Source organism: Loa loa (assembly GCF_000183805.2).
Source record: "Loa loa unplaced genomic scaffold supercont3.85, whole genome shotgun sequence".
NCBI classification, from domain to species: domain Eukaryota; kingdom Metazoa; phylum Nematoda; class Chromadorea; order Rhabditida; family Onchocercidae; genus Loa; species Loa loa.
The window spans coordinates 72,666-96,069 of record NW_018108265.1 but is presented as its reverse complement, the minus strand read 5'-3'; the positions used below and the strand labels follow the sequence as shown (position 1 = coordinate 96,069).

Genomic DNA, 23,404 nt, shown 5'->3' with positions numbered 1-23,404 from the left:
TTTACGACTTGAAATATATCTTTAGAACGTTTTATGTTTGTAGTCGTTTATTTTCGATCTCGAAAAAGCCTTTGATTATGAAACTTCATGCAAAAAGCTAGTGACTGCTGTACAGGAAAGGAATCGAAAAGCTAGTGACTGCTGTACAGGAAAGGAACAGAACTACGAATTCTACTTTTTTTAAAAGGAGTGCAATATGGAAAGATCAGTATACCACCTGACGCATTTTCAATCACTGCCATCAGTCGTTCCGAATCAAGTAAAAACCGGATACCATCAGATTAATGTCGTTCTATGTACATGTGAAAAATGCAATTATCCGCCAGCGTATAATCAGCAGATATAAAATTAGTTCCAAATCCACCACGTTCCGATTTTGAGGAAAGCAAAATTTATGTTGGAAAACAGCGGCTTACACGTTTTATCACACTATAAAAAACTGATATATTGAGCGAACTATTTCGCAAAAGGTAGTAATATCTATTTTTGGCACTGAAAAGGAAAGACGCTTTCATAAAAATGATCAAAAGAGAGCCTACCGCCTAAAAATCCTTTTGCCCATTCAATACATGAAAGTGGCTATCAACAAGTGAAATCCCTTGCTCGGAGGATGTTAACCATCCTAATAAACGTAACAATTCATCGATGCAGAGAACGGATACCTTATTGCTTCACCTATTATTGGATAAATATTGGGTAAATACAAATACCGCTGCTTTCCAGATTTATTCACTCGGACCATCGATCACAACTTTGATAAAATCAACATCAACATCAGAAAAAAATCAACATCAGCAACCTATGTTTACTTTATAAAATACGCGGTGTTTGAGTCTCGCAGCGGTTTACTACGCGAATAAAACTGAGACCAAATGTTGTGGATTTTATCTGATCGGAAAATACAACGGTTTCTCCGAAATGAAACTGCGATGGGATTTAGAATATATAGGATGCTACGACCATAACCATGGTTGTACTTTTCTTAAATTTCGGCAACTACGACCCAGATTTCGTCACAAGAATATAAAATATGATGTCTTTGGGAAATTTCGGTATGAGAATGCTTTTCAGATGGATAAAAAATGAGACAAACGAGTCCACAACAACCATAAAATGCGACGAAAACGGTAGGTAATTATGCAATTTCGCAAAGCAACTGCATGATACATATCTCTTCACGACGGTTAATTAGTTACTTGTCCTTGTCCTTATTTATTGCAGTTCAAAAATTTAAAAACAAATTACTCACCTCAACCAGTCATTATGGTGTAGTCATTTTTTTCCTTGTGAATGACGAGTCTAGGGCCTACAAGGGAAATAACTACAATAAGACGATAATGCATGAAGTCTAATAATTTGTCAAGCTGTCAAGCGTAAGAATGAGAGGGGAAGTCTTTATAATCACAAGATAATACAGAAAATACGAATTAACGTTCACAGCGATGAAGAGAACCTGAAGGATAGCCTGAACGGCATACATGCTTTATCACACACATAAAGAATCGATATATTGAGCGTACTATTTCGTAAAAAGTAACTGTCTTTAGCCCTGAAATATTCGAATTTCGACCACGTATATGCCAAATACTTGTATACACGAAGAAACGAACGCAATTACCCTGAAGAAGCTATGAATTAATCTAAACAAAGAATACAATAGTACATGCTTCAATTATGGGCGACATACAAAAACCAATTTTCCCCTTGATAATTATTGCATGTTCAATAAAAAATGACCTCAACTGCAGTTGACTTGTCGATCAATAAAGTTCACACGGAATTTGGAACATATTAATTACTAACAAATTGATACAAACGGTCAAAAAGCACTAGATTTTTAGTTAATCCTCGTAAAGTATAATATTACTGAAAATGAAATTAAATGTGTTAACAAATTTACTGAAGGTTACAAGAGAGTGACCGACCAGCAAATGAGAATTACAAGAAAAATTCAACAAATACAAAGTAAGAAACAAATTTTCTTTACGTATTTCTCCTTACTTGCAACCTCCTTCGAGTTTCTTGGATTACTGCTTCCTAAAATTTAAAACGCACTCGAAGAGAAATCAAAAATTTGAAAGCGAAATTTCAAATCAGAACAATAAACAAATTGCGAACATCAAAGTCAGAAAACATCTGCCAACTGCACAAACACATTTTCGTAGAAATTGTTGCAAGGAATTAATATATGGTTCCAATTAACAAATCTATTCCATGTTTTCCTCATCCTTTGCTAACAATTCTTTTGCTCGTAATAATGCGGCACCTTCGTTGTAATGCATTTTTCTCTTCTTCTCAAATTCACATTTATGGGCTGGAAACGAAAGAAAATTGAACAAAACCTTCACTCATTTCGTTTCAAAATATCCCTTCAAATAATAGAGCCAGAAGATCTTTCTCTTACAGTAACCATTCGTGAATACAGTCTAAATACTGATTTCCAGCCAACGTTTTTTGGAATCTACGCAAAAATTTAAAGATACTGTTATTTGGGAATCATGAATTAACGAAGTAAACTAGATGTTTGTGGTCTAATCAATGCTAAGTAAATGCCTCATTTAAATTACAACTGAAATATTCAATTGTTTAAACAAAGTAATCTTTAGTGTTCTTTACTGAGAGTGGTGAGATGAAGAATTTAACCATAACAAATGCAACTGTTATAAAGAACTCAAGTTTTGCACACATTCCTTTTTATAAGATGGGAAAATACATATTGTTAAAACGGTCAGGAACTATCAGCAATAAACCTACCAATCTGTTCAGGAGTAAGCTCAATCTCGCCATCGTCATCCGCTAAACTTTTTTCGAAATACGTAGACGAAATCGATGTGCCAGCTTTAATACTCTCAGCTAATTTCACTGGATCAACTGCTCCAACCAGAGAAACTCGACGTGGTGCCTTTGCCACATGATTGTCTGCATCGTCTTCGCTATCGCTATATCCATGGTATGGAGTCTTAGGTTCCTCAATCTTCATATGCCTATAACATGCAGTGGAAAATACCCGGGATAAATCAAGAGCATCCTCAATGGCCTTGATTTAGAAAGTGACACTAAAAATCTACTAATAAAAAAAATGTGAGTAATATCGAGTAATTAATAATAATACGCGAATAATTAATAACATTTTCTAGTATTAAACTACAGCTGGTAAGGAATTCGGTAAATCAAGATTAAAGAGAGAATAAATTTTGGAAGAAACCATAATACATAATGGATTTATCAAAGAAATCTGAACTTTTGAGAAATTGAAATCTGATAACAGACATCTAGTAAATGATATTATGATAATTCCCAGTGACGTTTAGATATGATGAAAAAGTCCAGCACAGCTATTTCCTTTTATGGTAGTCAATTAAACACCGCAAACAAGATTAGAAGCAAACAAGACTGTTCAGAATAGTCAGCAACCTTTGCACCCTCTTTCTTTGGTGATACATATGGCCCGCCGCTAACACTATTCGTCTTGATGGCGATGTGATATTCCGATAATTCTATAGAAGACAAATAAAAAGTGAGGAAAAAAAATATAAAAGCAAAGAGTTAAGACACAACCAATATTTAATTAAAAAAGAATTTTAAAGTACATTTAATGAATTAAACGACTATGTTAAGAGCGGAACATTAAGGGATAAAACGTTATTTCCTTTCCAAAATCGATCTTAAACATGTAATCTGCCAAGTTTTACACAATACAAACAGCATTGAAAAAAAAAAAATACAAACCCGTAATCTTTATCAGCCGGATGATGTGTTGCAATGATGTTCATTTCATCGAAATGAGCTCGATCTTCAGCAATACGCTTGCTCTCTTCCGCAGACGGCTGCTTTGCATGAAATATAGTTTTGAAAAGCCATAAACGAAAAATCATTTCCATCTTACTTTGTTAACTGACAAACGAATTTTAGGAAGAAATGAAGTAGATAAAATGCATATTAAGTTTCAAACATAGATATTTTACACCATAATGGATGGCAGCATTAAAAAAAGACCTTGAGAATGGACTTTTTCGGCTTTAACTTCAAATACTCGCTTGGATCAAACACATGTGCTTCGCCAGAAACTTCCTGATTATTATCCATCACACAGCTAAAAGAAAAAAGGTCCGGAAAGTGACAATGGACGACGTAGCGGAAGACAGCAATTACAAGCACAGAAGTAAGGCAGCTAAAAAACTACTGGAAATATTTATCTCTTTGTAACATGACCCATTACAACATCTACTCAATTGACTAATCGCTACGGAAAAGTGATCACTGTCAGAAGTGTACATATCAAGCAACCTAAGCTAGAGAGATTTTTTCTGCCTAACCGAAAGAATAAAGTATTGGAAATATTTTGCAAGTTACCCATCCTTGATCCCCTGATTTGTCGAAATTATTGAAAATTGGAGTCCTGATTCGTGAATTTGTAAAAAATAAAGCCTCGATTGAACTGCTTAGAACAAAAACCTCAGCAAGCTATCTTCCTGCAGTTCCTCACAAATCTAAAATACTCCATAGAGCTGCCCTTGCCCTAAAATAGGTGATGCTCGATGTCATCAACTAGAAGCAGTCAACGATAAGTTCTTTTCAACCTTACAAAAATTTTTCAAAGATGCAATACCTAAAGATCTGCAATAATTTGTTTCGACTTGCAATCATTCTAACAATTTGAAAACGACACGTAACTTCTGGATATCGTGAATAAAAAAGGAACGAAATGACAAACTGCAGCAATTATAAGTAACCAGTACAAGAATGCCATATAAAGACAAATATCTAGACTCATTCTCCCGTCTCTCTTGGATGACCCTTCAGCTCCCTCTCCCAAACTTTAATAAACTAAGAAATCATCAAAGGAAATAAAACATGTTAGAAGTAACACAACTGCATGTCAAACGTAGATCTCTTGAAAGCTCATGATGAACCATTCCGGCTCCTCCAATCCTGCATAAGGTATCGCTCTAACACGTCTCATAACCAAATGAATGATCTAACAGGTTTAGAATGCTATAAGTTGTTCCACTGACAACAACGATGTTCATTGACAACACTCGACAATGATTTGGTTCGAACTCATATATGCACATTTCAATTCCACGGAGACTGCAAGCCATACATCGATGGTTGACGCACTCAGTACCACTTCCAGAAAGGACCGCCACCGTCTCGGCATTTCCACTACCGTTTCAGTGACAACCAGAACACTCCAACGCATTAACTCAACCTACAGCAAGTCCGACGCATTCTAAACGAGAGTTGAAGGCTGACGCGGCTCCGGGAATATTGCCGTTAAATCCTGTTCTCGTATGGCTTGGACTTCTTATCTTGCGAAGTGGGGGTCAGGTTTTTCAGTTGGGAAGTAAGCTTCTATGGCAGTTCGGATATTCTAAATACGATTTTCGATACATTAGTTTCTTCTAAGGAAGCTTGCAAACGTTCAGAAAGCTTATTTTAAAAAAGTACTTCGTTAAAAATGGAAGCGAATCTTAGGGATATAATATAAATGGAACATAACTTTTGAAGCCATGTTAAGACTTGGTTAAAAGTCTAGTTGACTCATCTGGAGGGAAGCTGAACCTGCTGTCCAAAATAAGTCTATAAGATTTGCTCCGGCTCCAGTCTAAGTGATTTAAAAAAACTCTTGATGGGATGGCTGTTTTACAGAAATATAGTTTTGAAAAATCGTAGATGAAAAATCATTTCCTTCCCACTGTGTTAACTGACTAAACGAATTTTAAGAATGCATGTCAGGTCCCAAACATAGATGTTTTACACTGTAATACCTGGCTAGAAAAGAAAAACCTTGAGAATAGATTTTTTCAGCTTTAATTTCAAATACTCGCTTGGATCAAGCAAATGTGATTATTATCTATCATGCAGCTAAAAGAAAAAGGGTTCGGAAAGCGCCAGTGGACGACGTAGCAGAAGACAGCAATTACAGTTACAGAAGAAAGGCAGCAAAAAAAACTAAAGATGAAAATATTTCTTAATCTAACTCTTTTGCAGAATGACGCGGTACAGCGTCTACTTAGTTGGCTGTTCACTGAGGTCAAGAGATCATTGCCAGAAGTGAACGTGTTAAATAATTCGAGTTAGTGGATAAAGATCTTTCTTGCCCCACTAAACTATTCCTGATTCCTTGAGCATGAACGCATCTGTAGTCTTACTGTCAGGATGGTTACCTGGTTACCAACGATAAGTTATTGTTTTCCTCCCAATCAAAGTGCAAGAAAATAATTTAGCTAACCAAGTTTAATTATCCATAAAAACATTCGGTTGCTGTCGTTAGGGTAATAAGAAACAATCCCCCTTTAAGGATAGCATTTTATGATGTTAACTGTTGTGTTGAATGTTTAATCTATCTTCGTGAAAAAGAAAAAAACCACCTGTCTCAGAATGTACGCCGGAATGTGCGGATTGACATATGAAACAAAGTTTGGAATTTTGAAAATCCTGATTGCTCCATTAAGCGAATGAAATCTTCAAATTAGGAGCGAAAAAAATATTTAAGTTAAAAGCGGGAATTTAGAGTAGACACAACCATATGTTGACCTATTAAGAAAAATAAAAGTTGCAGACCTACGGAAATTACTGACGCCCCACCTCAACTCCTCTTAATTGTGTGGGCAGACTTCCTTCTGGCCATTTTATTTTGGCAGAAAACGGCAGCAGAATCTCCAGTACAGCTGTAGTTACAGAAAGCGTGTGGTGCTACGAATGGATCCTGTGAAAGGACGGAACTGTTGACTTAGCAATGAAGCATTAACACAATGCTCTTTTCAGCTCATAAAACAACACAATACTCTTTTCAGCTTGCTGGAACATTGAAAGAAACATAGATACCAGATTTCCAATATTTTGCATTTATCTGCTTGGTCTAATGAATCATAAGACTTTTAAGTGTCGAAAAGCCATGTTCATGTAATCTGTTTAGCTAGATGTCAGAATCCACTACCGCCGCCCAAACTAATCCCAATGAAGACCCTTTATAAAAAACTGTCTCCTAAACCATATCGAGAACTAACCTTAATTGTAGAATACTGAACAGCACCATCTGTTCTTTTTACCAAGAAGCAGAAAAATTCAGAAAGAATCATTACAAAACGACCCGTCTAACTTGACAACGAGAATCTTCGTGCCATTGGAAGATCATTTCCAAATTAAATTTGCATCCTTCCTAAACTTTACACTAACTACCCAGTGTATCCAAACTACTTTTTTAGAGAAGCTAATGAACACTGTTTCAGATTTATTACAACTTTCAAACTCACATTAGATGATAACAAGTGGGAAAACAAACGAGTTTTTCATTTGGTAACCTACTTGCGAATGCAGATTTTAGGACATAGTAGAATTCCGTCACTTTTAAAACAAAAAGGAATGATGAGAACTGAAATGCGCATGTGGGTATGTGGGCGCGCAAATTAAAAATAGGAATTTTGCACTGAGTTAAAAACGATAGAGTGATTTAGGTGACCAGGCTTTCTGACAATGCCTAATCCTTACCCATCCAATATCTATTTAAAGCCAAAATTGAACCAAACAACGGTAACAGTGTGGGTAAGAATAATGGCAGATAGATTGCAAATTTCTGGTCATTCGGGAAGTACAACAATGAGAGCAAACTTTTGTCATTCAGAGCACTTTCGGCCAATGCTCGACCTTGGGTAACCGATGCAACATCAATATCGCCGATTTTCTCAACTGTTAAAAGAGCCTGAGAAATAAGCTCGACCGCCAGATTGGTTTTACTCGCCATCTGAAAGTTTATCGTAATTTACTTGCTACTGGCATAAAAAATTAGATGACATTAGATTTTGGCCAACTAGCTAACATTTTCGGTTCGCTCCTGTGCGAGAAAATGAATAGGCTAAATTGAAGAATAAAGCAACCGTATTGTTTGACTATTCCTAAAAAGCACAAGATCGCTTGAAGAACACTTTCAAAAGATATTGTCTAACCTTTCAAGATTATAATCATCTGACTCCGGAAAACAATCATCTGTAACATACCTCTTCGTTTATGACAATGTTATCAATCTGTGAGACTAATTTATGAATTGCAGCAACCGACGACATCCCATTTATCGAACAATCGACAAATGAGCGTAATTTGATACGCTTAATTTCCCAGTTCGCCACTGGCAATGGTGACCGGTCAGATGATACCGGTAAGTCTGTATCAAGGCCAAAAAGAGCACGCATAGCAGCAATTACTGACTGATTGACAGCCAAACGTCTTTGGCCAGCATAGGAAAGTAAAGCGCCCCAAGAAGCTACAACCAAACCATTGCTCTCATCACCCTGAAAAATATAGCCTGTAAGACTGCGATAAAAGGGATTAGCCAATTTTAACTATTGATGGGCCAATTTCTACGATAATCACAAAAACCTGACCTAACAAACATGAAGAATGCAAACCATCTTGTTTTGGGTGGCATAATATTCCCCACTGCAATATTATACAGATTACTCGTACTGATTATTCCCTATATAAAGCTGTAAAATACTTTCTGCTTTTCACAAAAATATCGTAGGAACGTCTTCACTTCAGCAAAAACTCAGTAGAATCCAATTTCAGATATTAGCAAGGGTGGAAAGCAGGAAAACGTGGACGGTTAAAAGGCTTTGAACAGTATGGTCATTTTCATGACAAGATACAGTACTATGTTAGTGAGACGAATCGCGACAAGAATAAGACAATTTATACCATGTAATCAAGGAGAGCAAGCGGCTGGGGTGCGTCCAGGACTACTAACTTCATAACTGGAGCAGACGACTCAACGGTGCTGGTTTCCTGCTCAATCTATAAATCGCAACAGTAACATTATACCGAGAAATACTAATGAAGTCAAAAAAATCCGTGTTTATGAAAGTTGAATAGATTTTCTAGATTTGCAAATAATTTCGCGACCTTGTTAAAGTAACGAAATTTCTTACAGCAGTAACTATTTGTGATATGTCATCCATCTGAATGGTATTTCTTCCTTGCACATCTTTTTTCAGCCATGCGGTCAAGTCAAAATCCCAGAGATGCTCTGAACTGATAATCAAGTCTGATACTTCCGCTAGTTTCGCAGCAAATCGGCGTGCATGCAAAATAATATTCTCCGCCGAATAATGTTCGCTGCTCTCATTATAACCAGCGTGTAAAAATATCACTTGCACAATATACCGAGCACTTAAAGCGACTGAATCCCAAATCAAACGTTTCTATAAAAATGAAACAAGAAAACGTAGAACAGAGAATAATTAAAATTCCCACCAAGAGAACTTTATGGAGGCTACATTTCTAACTCGTCTAGTATTTCCTTTGTTGATATCATAAAACACGACAACGCGAATTTACTTCCTACGTAGAATGTAAAATTTAATTCGAATTTGAAAGGGACAGAAGCTATGATACAAAAGTCAACCTGCTGTCTTGATGATAAGGCAGAAACTTTCGACGACTGAATTCCTTGCCTAAGATCACGTCTTACAATTGCTGAAAGGTGGCTGGTATCCAAAAGAACATCTGTTATGGCTTCAAACATACGTTGCGCAAGTTTTGACTCATCCTCACAGTTCAAGATAAACGTCCATTGGTCGTCGAAATACGTTGTATATCCAGAATAAGGCCACACTGTCTCATTAATTACAGCAACATGCACCCCAAACAAATTACTCACCTCTTTATTAGCTCTTGAAATGAATTCCAAAGCATCCTGAATGAATTTAACTAAAAAACAGCTTAATGGACTCATGAAGTTTTAAGCAACGAATATGTGTTAAAAACTGCCATATAAAAAACACGAAAAAACAAGACAAACCATATCTTCATGATTTAATTTAAATATGAGGCGTAGTCGATCGATTACTGGAAGCTCAGAAAGTTCATTCAAAAGTAGAGTAATTGCCCGACCAATGTGGGATTTCATAGATGAATGTGAGCTAGCTATTGATATATATACCTGTTACAATATATTAAGGTGTCACAATATATAAACGTTTCCCAGAATACTTTTCAACCAACTTATACGTCAAATTTACTGGGCAAAACAGTTTTCGAGGAAATGAGCTTTGCAGTAAACTTGGTATTAAAGTTTATAAGGAAGTGGAAAAGATGTAAGCTTGGGAAAACATACTGGTAAAACGATCTGCTGATCAGAAGAAAAAGTGCGAAATGGTGCGCGGTATGTTGAAGTTGTTTGCCACCATAATGGTAAGCCAAATATAAGCACAATAACAATAAATGCAAGTGCAGAAATTCTTCGGAAAGGTAATTCTGCGCATTCTTCTGCGGTAAGCATCAGAACCTAAGTGTTTTACAGTAATCAGTATTTGACTTGCTTCTGCGAATTTACTTATACAATTTTTCCATTAACTTGAAAATAAGAAATCTGCAAAGAACATTAAAGCAACTGTACCTTTCTAGTACGCTCTTCCTTTCTTTCTTCATAAAAATCATGTGTTGGATAAACGTTAGCGCAGCTAGTGCTCATCACGTCTTTTGCCACTTGTAAATAAGGGCTTTAGTTAGTCGCCGTCAAATTTGCAATCGCACTACAATCCTGAAAAAGTTCACAATCCTCAAAGTGAAGACAGATAATGGTAAAATTGAGATAATTGCAATTTAATCATTTTAATCAAACGGGAAAACCGCTCTATAAATACAATTAATTCTAATCCTGGTGCACTAACACCAGTAAAGAAAGATAATTTGAAGCACTATGACCAAAGATTTACAGAAAAACGGATCCCTGAAACGAAATAACACATTTCGAAATTGTCACCTACAACCACTTCTAACAAACGAGGCTCCGTACTCTGAGTACCAAATTCCTTTCCTTTTCCTTGTTTTTCCTGATCCGTCTTTCTTCAGTGACGTTCTCAAACCGTCATTTACAAAAATTGCCCTTAAAAACTGTGAACTGCAGTCTTATGCCAACCACTTCTAATTTACTTATAATCCATTTAATTTGTTCCTAGCGCAAAAAGTTGATCATAATAGACAGTAAATTAGAGCAAAGCCGACGATTACCAGTAAACCAGTGCAAAGCCACATATATATAGTCAGTGTCCGAGCCCTTATGACCATTTATTTTACAATGATAAGCTGACAATCTTTTCATTAAGGATACCAAGGATATAAATATTGCTTCTTCTAAGTGACGTATGCCTGAGATCTGCTTACATTAAACACAGCCAGGTTTATTGGAAGCCTGCGTTCCAGCGTTAAAACAAAACAAAATTTTATCTCTCTTTCTCTTTCTCTCTCTCTCTCTTTCTCTCTCTCTCTCCATGGCAGAACGAGTTAAACAGAGTAAGAAAATCTGTAGCAATTTGACAAGATGTCCTGCTTGCATACATGAAAGAATCTGTGGTGAAGAGCACGGCGATTAATAACCTATAATAATAAATATATCAACAAAAACCAATTCCAAATGTGATATCAACAAAAACCAATTTCAAATGTGAAAATGTGAATGTTCATAAAAGAAATAATTGATGGTAAATGAATATCACGCAACAACAAAATTCAACAGAAACTCGGTTGGAAGATATGACTGCATTTCAAATGTGTACCACTCTGCTTCGATATTAACCACCGTTTGTATAGCCCTCCACAGAAAAGCTATCTAAAAAGTAATACCCATAAAACACAATAAGAAATCATTTGACATAGCACTTTTACAAGTATGGAATGTTAAACTAATTTGATGCTATTGACAACTTTGGTGCAAGAAGAAAAGATTTTGTAAAACCAAGAATTCATGAAATTATTTTGCACAATAAGTAAGATCAACAATGACCCAATTGTAGATGTTTTGGGATAGGGTGCTGAAAAAAAATTTTTTTGAATTGACTGAATAAATTTATCAACAAGTATAGAAGTCATAAGGAATGCAAGATAAAGAAAGCTATCAGATCTAGGAAGAAATAAAACAAAGATTCAATGTTAAGGTCAGTGTTGGTAGCAGAAACTAATAAAAAATCAAGCATTGGCAAACATTATCACTTTTTTAGAAACTTATGACAAATCACAACCATTAGTATACTTTGGACATTTCATTTCAATTATATTGTGTTTCATCCGCTTTTGATTTCATCTACCGGTATACCACCTAGCACGCTGTGCAAAGATATCGCTACGAAGATTTTGAGCAAAGAGTATACCCAGAATCTAAAGCGATGAATATTACAAAATCTGACAAAGGTCTTCGAAATATTTATGCAAAAAACGTTTATGTAAAAAAAGAGGTCAACATCTTGTCTCCAGATCTATTCAAACAGTGCAAAAGTGTTCCGAAACGAGTTCATTACATCAGTTACCAAATCACTTGATTTAATCCACCTATCTTCGAAAAAGACCAAAAAACATAGAGAACTTACTTGAATAACTGCAACAAGAATCACTGCAATCGCGACGTAAGTCATATTCTGTGACAAGTAATTTTCAATTTTGGGTGTACATCCTTCACTGTGTATCGTATCACTCAAACCCTGCATATACATATAATCAAAACGTATATATCAAATTTACAAAACTTTACTAATTTCCAGCTACTTCTCGCAGTGGTTTCTTAAAATCAGTTTGCTGTTACTTTTAGGTTCACTTTTTTGCAGCATTATGAATTGAAACGCGAAAATTTTCAGATCAGTTTTGAACAACTAAGAATTCAAAAGAGCAGAGAAATTACCTCTTTGAAAAGTCTAGCACCATGTCCACAAAAAAAATTAATAGGACCATCATCCACACCACGCATTTTTTTACAACACGAATACGGTACGCCACCAGCCTCAGGGGACGAAAACTGCTGGGATGATTTATTGAAATATATATTCATATCCCAATCATTTGGTGACCTCATACCACAACATTTGAAATAGATTTGCACCCAGTCAATAAGCGCTTGCAGATCTGGATCATCTCGGTACATTATAACCTGAAATTTAGTGGAAAAAATTCATGCTTTGATAATCTTGTGTCTTAAACGAAGGTTTGGTATTCTCTAACTGGCATCAGGAAATATATTGTAATGTGCACAGCACTCATATAAATACCCATTAAATTACATCCAAATTTTTTGCATAGTTCACAAATTATTGCTAGATTCCTTCCAGTAAAAAGGGTGGTGGATCATATCAGGATGAAATGAATGTAACATTATGCATGAAATCTGTTGCTAAGAACTTTCACGTAACTCTCAACAAGTTAAAATAGTGAAAAGACATGACTAGAATAGGCATAAAGAACTCGAAGGATCGTCTCCCATAACAAATGGATTACAGAGCTATTAAAATAATGACTTCTGTGAATCTGCTTCCCCACAGTCGTTACCTTTTAGTTAACTCACTGCCAGCTAATGTTACAGTAATTAAGTACAGTAAATACAAACAATTACATCAAACATACCGTATCATCCAATCTTATGAAAAATTCTTGAGTGATCCAGTCCTTAGAAGCGAACACCAAAACAACTAAAGCCATTTCAGCTAATAAAAGAAGACCGATAATTGTTGAATACAAAGCCAAGCAACATGTATTTTCTCTTAAGGCACCAACACAACCACTGAAACCGATCAAGAATATGAGACCACCTGAAATATTTCAAATCTTCATACAATCTACTTAATTAAACATATAATTGAAATGATGATTCCAGCTGCCAAAAATATACTTTATTCGTTGTTGTGATGCGAATGCATAATGTCTCAGGGATTTTTACGTTATTTCCTTTCATATTTCATGAGTTCAGGTACATAGTTGTGCAGTCGAAAACACGTACCAAATTAGTTAAACAAAACAAACTTATTTTTCAACATCATCACGAAAAAAAAGAAAAGACTGTATCCTATGTCCCTAAAGGATTTCGATTTAGAAATTGAAGTTTGTAGAATTGTAACATAAAATCTAAAATAATGCACTGAAAAGTTATTTCTTACCAGCAAAAATAAGAAATATTGCTGGATCAAGATAAAATTTGGATGCCTTATTCAGATGAGAATAAGCACTGTTCTTCTCAAAATGAGCCCAGACACCAACTGCGAGAAGCGCAAAACCAATAATCCAAAACAAAACGTTAAACCCAAAAATTGTGTATTTGACACAACAACTGATTTCGGAGGTATTATAATGTTGAACAAGCATTAACTGCAAATAATGACAAAAATACATGCCATCTTCGTAATCCAAACATAACTTCGGTGAAGTGCATCAGTAAAATAATTTGGAATGTATTGTAGGAACGCATAGTAATTATTTGTGATACCAAACGAACATTTCTTCACCAGGATAAACCACACCATCAAATTTCGCGACATACTTTTCGCCACTGTTGAAAGACTATGTCCAAAATATGACTGTTAACTTAACAAAAAATATTAGGAACGAACTTGCTGACGACTTATCATCATACTAGAATGATGATGATGTGCGATTAAACTGACTGGTCGACTTCTCGCTGTCCTTTGCACCGGAGCCATACTCTATCAAGTATATACTTCGTCTCTAATTCGCCTAAACCGAAACTGAAAACTCGGGTTACGTCTAAGAGATCAAGCTGATATGCAAAATGATATCATCGCTAAAAATTAACAACTTGCAAAGGACGAACAGCCTTCTTCAAAACAATTTTTTTCAGGTTTCTTTCAAATATTTGAATGATATAGCATCTAAAAAACAACTGTAGAATAAATGTAAAAAGTGGGAAAAAAAATGAAAATGATGCTTGTACTGAAAAATATTTACTTCCAGCTACGAATAAACATGTTTTCAAACAAAACGATCACCGAAAATTTTTTTCATGAACAATCATCGAACCTTTTACAAATCTTATAGTACAGAGTACAGAAATCTATATCACATAAGTATACATAGACGCTTCTGGTGACAATCAAGAAAGGAATGAAATCCATCTGAGGAAAAACAAAATAGCACTTGTCTGTGCAACGGTTACATGTTACCCAGAGAATAAAAGATCAAAACTTTATTTTTTCCGAAACTGAACAAAAAATAACAAGAATAAAAATGCGTCCATGCTTCTTCAGATTTCTTTTAAATATTTGAAGGGTACAGCATCTAAAAAACAACTGTAGAATGAATGCAAAAAATGAAAAAAATGAAAATGATGCATGCACTAAAAAATATTTACTTCTAGTTATGAATAAACATGTTTTCAAAATAATTAGGCACTTTTCCAATCATGGTTGTATGATGATGAAAACCTGAGATTTCGAAATTTTTTGAATCTGATAACCACAGAAGCGCTTGTGAAATAATGCTGATCTTACACTGACCAAAGACAACGTCTTATTTAAAATTTTTTAAGCCTTACCACGCGCACACGTTTGCCCATCGCCTGTGGAGGGAGATTTCTGCAAAATTTTGCTCTCACTGTACCTGTATTGCCATGTACTCGAGTTATTCTTCCCCAAATTGCTCGTACGCGACTTGGTACTTTTCCACGCACTTTTGTTTTTTATGTGCTTTATAAACATACAAGACTCTTTTCCCAACATACCTGAAAATACTGCTCTGGCATAAAAAATTGCTGACACGGGTCAAAATTTAAATTCATGTTTTAGGCCTGCTCCCAAAAACTTTTTGCTGGATTTCAACCGTAGCTTCCTAAAAGCACTAAGTCGAAGTATGGTTAGAAAAAATGCACGAATTCACGTAACAATGATGGAATTACGATATTACAGCAATAAAATTATGCCATATCATTCAATAAAGGAAATTCACGATGAAAAAATAATTCCATTTAGTGCCTGCATTAGCCAGCCACTACCTTTCCTGCTCTGCAATAAGATATCCAAGTTCAGTTGTTGGGAAGGATGGAAGTATAATATAGTAATCTTAGGTCATAAGATAAAAACATTATGAGAGCAATGAGAAACATACCACTGAGCACCCTGTTTGTTGTAAACTCCGTCCAGTTTTAGAAGTGATGTATGCTCATGCTGATTTCGCTGCGAACGTTTATAGCCAGCAAATACTGCTTTCACATATAATCTATCATGACATCATAACAATAACAAAAACGTCAAAGGTGGTTCTTGGCAATTCGGTGCTTGATAAAACTTATAACTAAATGTGATAATGCCTCATATGTCTTCCACAGCACCAATGATTTCATGAATCCATATCAATTTCATGAACAGATCAGCACTGGATAACAGTGCATTCAGTAGTACTAAGTTCCAGTTGCCAATGCGTTATTGACAAGAAAATAAAAATTCCTTATCCCTACAGATTACGCATCAGAGAGACGTAGTTAAATGAAAAAACCACCGATGAAGTAAATCTTAGGCTACTTCATTAAGAAAACAAATAAGAGTACCTGCCAGCGGACTTCGGCCCTTGCTGTCTCACTGTCTGATCTTCGTTCATTTTCCTTTCAGTAATTCTAGCTGCACCACGCTCTGATAGAACTTACAACGAATCAACTTTTTAAACGCATGCACACATTAACTCAAGGTCAACAATATGACAATAAAAATGTAACGATCACTACCCCCAACACAACACATTTGCTGCATCACGTGCGGCACGTGAACCAGGTAGAGACATCCAACCACTACTCCTGAACACAACTTACTTGCTCCACCACCGATACGGGTGGCAAGTGTAGTAAAGACAATGGCTAACCGTGAAATACCGAGTTCAGAGACTCTCTGTTGAAGAGCAGTAACATGTCCTATAATAATCGGGTGCGACGGGTGTGTCCTAGCATCTCCTTCTCCTAATCACTCCACCGAGAACATCAACCTTAACTTGTCAAAGCGGTAAGATTATTTTTACAGTAACCTGCCGTCATGGTCTACCGGATAGATCCTTAAGTTCTTATCCATCTTTTATGGGGGTACGGGAAATACGGAGCGAGAAGTTTGAGCAAGAGTAGGCTTTGCGAACATTTTTGGAGTTGGAAGACTTCACGGAATGGTTGAGCCTCTGTTTACATGAAGCCTCAGAAACTGATTCCTCACGTAAACTATTATGTGTAAATTATTCTGTTATGTGAGTTACTGCAGTTCAATTTCCGGAATTTATTAAGAAACAAGAAAGTAACAAACAAACTGTGGAGGGGTTTTTTTGGAGACATTGAATCATGCCAATATGTTAGCAAGTTTTAAAAGAACAAAAGTTATTAGAGATTTTCTTATGATACTCATTTATATTTCAGTTGTCTTGACAAATAAGTTAACAGGTGGCAAAACAAGTTAGGACTTGAACCTTTAACTCTCCCATATTGAACAAGACGTTTCTTCTGCGGTAAGCACTGTAATTCCGAGGTCTCGTTGTTTGTTGTTTCAGCTGGATTATTTGAGTCGCATATACTTTGTGAGCACTGTAATTAGTATCAAAAACGATTTGCAGACTCCTTTACAGGATTTCACTTTTTTTCCGACTTATTTGATCGGGAATATTGTTATTAAATATGAATTTATTAGTCTTATATTTTGAAACTTAGTAAGCTTGAGCCATATGTTGCGCAGGGTACCCTCCTACTGTTGACAAACAAGCCTTAAAGAAATAGGTGATTGTTGAACTGATTTTCAACATAGGAAAGCGCGATGATTTGTAGCAGTTAAAGTCCCTAAATTTATACGAATAAATGAGTTAAAATTAATAGACTAGAATCCCTTTTTAAATTGAGTAGTATACTGGACAAATGTTCTAAACTATCGCTTGTGTATATCCCAGAAGTCCCTGCAGACTACCATATTCTGGACCAAAAATTTTTTCGAATTGTAAAATGTAAACCGGAAACGAGCTCACAATGTGGCCTGTTTAGATGCAATTGATAGCCAAATTCAGAAATTCAACAACAACTAGCCAATCAACGCACCAAAATTATCTTCACCGCCATCAACATACATTACTACCAGATGCGTGTGTTTCGTTTTACACACACGAAATCAGTTCCGCTTTCAAAAGTCAAGAGCAAGCTTTAACAGAAAGGAGCTGCCTGGCAATGCAAACTCAGAACGGCCTTAATTACAACCATTCTGCCTTTCATTTATTTGCCTTTTGCAACAAACATTATCCGTTGCTCTTTTCCTTTCCCCTCCATTTCCTTTGCTTCTTATTTGCCGTTCCACGCAAGATTTGTTTTCGACACGAAATGATTCTGCAGTACAGATTGCAGCATAGTTATTAAATAATTTCTTCATGCCTTCTCTTCTTGCTCCCTTTTCTCAACTACTTTAACAATTCGAAGAATCAGGATAAGACTGCAGCGTTGCACATACTTATAATTGCATTTGACACCAGTTTTCCAATACCGATGATGATCCACTTATTCATTTTCACTTTAAATTTTTGGTTAGCAGCAGTTCTTATGATCTCTAAGTTATCGCTGGACAAATAACTATGCCATAAAGATGCCAGTGCACGATAACCATAATAAATGAAGATAAACAAAAGCTAAATGGAGTTGAAGAAATCAATGGGTCATGAATAACTGCTGAAATTTTCAATAGACGATGTGACTACCAAATGTAATTAAACGTAAAGACAGCTGACTGCTATATAACATTTGTCGGTATTCTTTTTGACCAATAAACAACGTGACCATTTAATAATTTATTGCACGAATAGTAGCGTTTGCTGACTGGGCAAAGTAAGATTTTTTGCGAGATTCACAAGTACTGTTAGGTTTTCCCCAACAGTATTTGTGAACCCCACAAAGTTCTTTAATTCCTCAACTGTGCTACAAATAGATTACGTATGGCGGTTATAAATGCATGTCTTTAAATATTTGCACAACCAGTCTTTTTGTGTATTTGAATCAATTAATTAAGTGATTTAATATAGCTTGCATCAGTTATGATTGGTGCTAAAAATTGCTTTACTGAATCTGTTGTAAATTTGTGTTGCTTCGAAACTGCTTTCTTAAAAATGGATTTAAAACTTTGATAAGCAAACAATTTGTCCTCTTCAAAACTAATCATTTTCCATAAGTCACATGTTCGTGAATTTAAGAAAAGTGAGCTAAGAATGCAGATTTTTCGCATATTGATTGTAGGACATCCCTGATCGTATGGCAAAGATATGGTGAAGTATGGGGATGGATATCTGGCTAATAAGTTGAGTTGTGCTTATCATCGTTGTCTTTCCCAGTTTCTGGATTTCTCCTCAGGACCGTAAATCCCATGAGTGTATCAACGAACTAACAAAGACGCAAAATGTGACCGCTGGGATCATTTCGCAGTGTGGCACTGCATTTCAATTTCCGAAGCACCAAAAATTGCCGAGAACCTTATTCAAATCTGTCACTGAAGATGAGTAGAAAGGATAGATGCGGACAGACGCAGACACATACGCATATATTCATTCTTCTTGAGAGGCATACTAACAATTGCCAACTTACAAACCAAATCGTCAATCCATCAAATGCATCAGTTTAGTTTTACTTTTCGAATACTTCAGAATGTATTCCCAGTGGATTATGGGAACCAAAACAGTTGAAATGAATTGTTGAATGTTGAGCAGCTCAAAAGTTCCAAAATGCTCCTAGTCTTCATAATTCCTTAGTGCACTACACTTTAACTTGAAATTTAACTCAAAATATAAATTACCTTGCATTTTAGAGTGAAAAAAAGGACTAATTTGGAGCGAAGCTGCATTAAATGTTAACAGTTCTAAAAGTTCTAAATTGAAAAATCCCTAGCTCTCACATCTTGCCGGATAACGTCCTCTACAGTGTGTTGCAATATGTGGTGTGCTAGTTCAGCACTTGAAATTATTGATTGAACATTGGTATAAATCGCCGATGGAAAGTACAACGCGCAGCTGACAGTTAAACCTTTTTATTAGCAACACTCATTTTGGTGATGTAGAGATCGTTGATACACGTGTTTTTGCATTCCTGAATTGTTGAATAGGTCCAGGTGGAGACTACAGTCCCTCGAACATAATATTAGGGTAATTTGATTAAGCTACTCATAAATCCAGCTATTCAGTATCACTATTGCTTAGTGATATATCTTGGTGTTAACATAATATTAGATTCAGATCCGTTTTTTTTTCTTTTTTTTTTTTTTGAGGGTGAAAGGTATGGCTGAATAAATATTACATTTGAGGAAAAATAACATATTAGGGATTTGGAGACGCAACTGAATATCTTTTAAGAAAAACAGATAATAAATTAAGTGGTGTAAAATAGCCCAAGAAATTGGCTAGTATGGATAGATTCTCAGTTTTCTTCAACTACCACTATAACAAGCATAAGGCAATTATTTGCATGAATCAATCTGCTGTGACGAACGAAGAAAATGTTCAGTTTACGTTTTCCCTTACTGCTAATGCTACAGGCGGTTAGTTAGTTGCTTCCTTCTTAATGTGTCAATTTTGGTTAAATTTATTCTGACCTGCCAATTTGGCACATATATGCACATTTCACCAAACGGTTCCACAAGCAGTTTATGTGCTATGTGTATGAATCTGCTATTTCTGTAGATAAACCACCCAAACAGCAGTGAGTCACCATTTGATGAACGAGAAGATAAGCGTAGTAAAGCTGGGATGGATCCTATTCTAACCTATCCTCTAATTCCACCGATAAAACTATTATATAAGACAGGAAGAGTCGCAAATGAGCATCTTTCTTATTTGATGCATTAATTTGTGTCGCTACCAACTGTAAAATGCAGTAAAACGACGTATTCCGTATGAATTTTAAAATTTGTACAACGGTTCTCTGCAACACATCTGTTCTTTAAATTAAATTTGAAGTTGAATTTTTTTGCATATTATTTATATGTTACTGCAATACATAAAGTTTGATGGACGAGTAATTGTATCAATATATGAGTTACACTGAACAACATATCCTGTGGACGTTCCATCCGCGTAATCACTTAATTACAATTTGCAAGATGCATTTCTTGATTTGATTGGACTGAAAAAGCGAATTTTTGTAAGTGTAATGAGTGGAACGAAGCAAAAGGAACTTTGTACTTGGAGTTGTCAGTGATGGTAAATATAGGTAACCTTCCGTGGAAGATGATGTGAGTTAGGAGGATAGGCAGAAAAACAAAAAACAAAAATGAATAACTGTTTATGGTCACATTTTCATCAAGATTTTTAAGGAAGGCTAACCGTTTCTCATTGATTTTGTGCTTGAAGATTTCAACAGAGAAAATGTCGAAGACATCATTACTAATTAACACTGCTTGCAAGGAATTAAATCTAGTCAGAACTCAATGACCGATTTTCTGTTTTGATGTCTTGGATGGCTAACCGAAAATCTGGCCGTTATTTCCAACTCTGACTTTTTGATTTCTGATAAAAGCTTGATTTTACGAAAAAAAAAGTTATCCATTAAAGACCACAACAATTTAATGAAAAAACTGCTAAAGAAATGATTCATTAGAAATAGTACCGCTGGATGCATTCTTTCATGAGCACTAGGAAATAACATAATCGTTAACACACCGTTGTTCAAATTAGGCTTCCAACTTTTGGGTACTTTCTTTTTAAGAATGAATTTTGATGCTTGCAGCATTTTGCATTCACTGTATCAATCTAACATTTGATTAGGCAACGAACTCCTGTTGTTAACAAGAATTTACAAACAAATCAGGTATATTCTTTTTTTTCGAAACTTAGAATCTTTTAAAACATTTCGAAAAACTTGTCCCTTAATGCTAAGTTTGACAATAAAAATTCTTTATGTTTACGATTTCATTGCCTTTCGAATCCTTAATCTAACGGACATTCACTGCTGAAATATGTATTAAGTGATGGGATTTGCAATTTTAAATCATATGCAAAACAAACTCATATCTCACATATCATAACTATTGCATTGATTATGATTTGCGTGGATGCTGTTGTTTGCGTACGTGCAACTTTAAAATAGAATAAGGTTTTTAGTTTTATTCATCTAATATACCTTTGCAAAATTCGTAACACAAAGTTTTTCGCTACAGCTTTTAAATATATTCTAATATGAGTAAAATTTACAAAAAATATCGACTGTTTTTGGAAACTGTTAAATTTTCATTACTTTAAGAAAAATAACATTTCCTCAAAAGCTTACATTTTCTTGCCGCAAACAAAATGAAATATATTGTGTGGTATTGTGGCGGACTTGAGCTAGCTGTTCATATTTGTAGCTTTTCATCATTTCATACTCTCATGATGCTTGCTTTTATGTTCATCTATACCATGGAAGAATTTTGATCCATTCTTCATAGAATTGGTTTAATCACGAAACCTCTGATAATCAGTGCTGTGTAACGTTATAAGAATAGAAGGAATAGAACTGATTTCATGTAAAAGCACAACTAAAAGCATTTTTGCTCGTCAAGCTGATCATGGTCTGTGATAAGATCGCTTTAACTGATTAAACTATGCTTTAAATTGAGGAAACTCCAAATATATGAGATATTTTCAAGCCTTCCACATTGATGATGCTGACCGAACTGATGCCTACTGTACTGGCGAAGACAAAAAGATGCATTGCGAAAGCAAACACATTTGTTGGAAAATGACTGAAAAAAAAGGTGACAGGCAAACTGCTAAATGAGTGCATCTTGAAAAGTTCAGTTATTAGAAGTTAAATTTACATCAGCCTTCAAAGTGAAAAAAAAAGAAAAAAGATGGAAAATCCATACAACCGACTTTACCTATGAAAGAAAGATAATGAGAAAGTGTTCGTGGTTCAGTTTTTGGTTAGCTAAATAGAGAGCCCATCGTAAAATGATTAGTATTAAAAATTTGGAAGGGAGATGTGTAATGTAAGTGAATAAGTTCGACCTTGACTAGTAGGGTCTACTGGACGGTTGAATAAAGGAATTAAACTGGAATAGGTACAGTGAAAGTGATGAAAAAAGGACATGAATGATGTGCAAAGTTGTGGTAAATAGTGGTAATTACGTGGATGGTCAACAAGTTCATTGATGTTTATGTTTCAGTTGTGGGTGTCATTGAGGGCGGACTCCGTGCTTTTCATGCCATTGGCGCATATACCACATTCAACTGTGGCTTTGGGAACGACGACCACGATCAACCACTCCTTTATCATTAAAAAGCCTCATCACTTTATTCTGTTTAGAAGCGAAGTTCAGAGTGGCAATGAATGAAGAACAGTTTTTGATTGTGAGCCGTTTCTTCGTCATTTCATTTCATTCATTGTTCAGTGTTCAATAGTCTTACATTAAAAATGCAGGACTAATTGGTTATATATTCGTCTCGTCAACGGAACGGTTGACAAAGAACTGCAGCATATCCGGTCTGTGTTATCCTGACTTATATGAAATTGAGTTCCATCTGTCAACATGACCAGTTTTATTAAATTTGCTGTTATAAATGAATTCCATGTCAGCTAAATCAGGAATCAGTAACACAATCACATCATTTTTATTTCTGGAATGGATGGATGAGCCAATAATGGTTTTTAGTGTAATTATAAAAAGCAATA

General features: G+C 35.5%; 5 protein-coding genes across 6 annotated transcripts; 1 reads left to right on the top strand and 4 right to left on the bottom strand.

Moving 5' to 3' along the window:
• Window positions 1-1,385: 1,385 nt before the first annotated feature.
• LOAG_00152 lies at window positions 1,386-5,244 on the bottom strand. Of its 2 annotated transcripts, XM_020445356.1 has the most exons (5): window positions 4,354-5,244; window positions 3,997-4,093; window positions 3,730-3,830; window positions 2,755-2,984; window positions 1,386-2,314 (listed from the first exon to the last, which is right to left on the bottom strand). In XM_020445356.1, the coding sequence occupies exons 2-5, from the start codon at window positions 4,084-4,086 to the stop codon at window positions 2,208-2,210; spliced, it is 528 nt and encodes a 175-aa protein (XP_020304174.1). In that variant the 5' UTR covers window positions 4,087-4,093; window positions 4,354-5,244; the 3' UTR covers window positions 1,386-2,207. The 2 variants fall into 2 exon arrangements, with proteins under 2 accessions (XP_020304174.1, XP_020306192.1); XM_020445357.1 differs by lacking the exon at window positions 4,354-5,244 and having other exon boundaries at window positions 3,997-4,259.
• LOAG_00151 (hypothetical protein) lies at window positions 4,877-6,680 on the top strand (the record flags this gene model as incomplete). The annotated part of the gene is made up of 4 exons (XM_003135691.1): window positions 4,877-4,985; window positions 5,219-5,331; window positions 5,995-6,065; window positions 6,566-6,680. 4 exons carry the CDS (start codon window positions 4,877-4,879, stop codon window positions 6,678-6,680), a joined length of 408 nt encoding a protein of 135 aa, XP_003135739.1.
• Window positions 6,681-7,483: 803 nt separating this feature from the next.
• LOAG_00150 (hypothetical protein) lies at window positions 7,484-10,471 on the bottom strand (the record flags this gene model as incomplete). The annotated part of the gene is made up of 8 exons (XM_003135690.1): window positions 7,484-7,747; window positions 8,001-8,291; window positions 8,698-8,793; window positions 8,928-9,200; window positions 9,404-9,694; window positions 9,800-9,940; window positions 10,115-10,285; window positions 10,397-10,471. The coding sequence occupies 8 exons, from the start codon at window positions 10,469-10,471 to the stop codon at window positions 7,484-7,486; spliced, it is 1,602 nt and encodes a 533-aa protein (XP_003135738.1).
• Window positions 10,472-12,075: 1,604 nt separating this feature from the next.
• Window positions 12,076-14,456, bottom strand: LOAG_00149 (tetraspanin family protein; the record flags this gene model as incomplete). The annotated part of the gene is made up of 6 exons (XM_003135689.1): window positions 12,076-12,153; window positions 12,363-12,473; window positions 12,671-12,916; window positions 13,387-13,571; window positions 13,917-14,124; window positions 14,367-14,456. The coding sequence occupies 6 exons, from the start codon at window positions 14,454-14,456 to the stop codon at window positions 12,076-12,078; spliced, it is 918 nt and encodes a 305-aa protein (XP_003135737.1).
• Window positions 14,457-15,393: 937 nt separating this feature from the next.
• On the bottom strand, window positions 15,394-16,792 carry LOAG_00148 (60S ribosomal protein L35a; the record flags this gene model as incomplete). The annotated part of the gene is made up of 5 exons (XM_020445355.1): window positions 15,394-15,493; window positions 15,877-15,987; window positions 16,316-16,397; window positions 16,574-16,672; window positions 16,783-16,792. The coding sequence occupies 5 exons, from the start codon at window positions 16,790-16,792 to the stop codon at window positions 15,394-15,396; spliced, it is 402 nt and encodes a 133-aa protein (XP_020304173.1).
• Window positions 16,793-23,404: the final 6,612 nt, after the last annotated feature.

Coding starts and splice junctions, on each gene's coding strand:
- LOAG_00152 (XM_020445356.1), bottom strand. CDS start 4,086: ATGGATAATAATCAGGAAGTTTCTGGCGAAGCACATGTGTTTGATCCA. Junction 3,831..3,996: donor CGAAAAAGTCCATTCTCAAG/GTCTTTTTTTAA, acceptor TTTCATGCAAAG/CAGCCGTCTGCGGAAGAGAG. Junction 2,315..2,754: donor GCTTACTCCTGAACAGATTG/GTAGGTTTATTG, acceptor TTTCGTTTCCAG/CCCATAAATGTGAATTTGAG.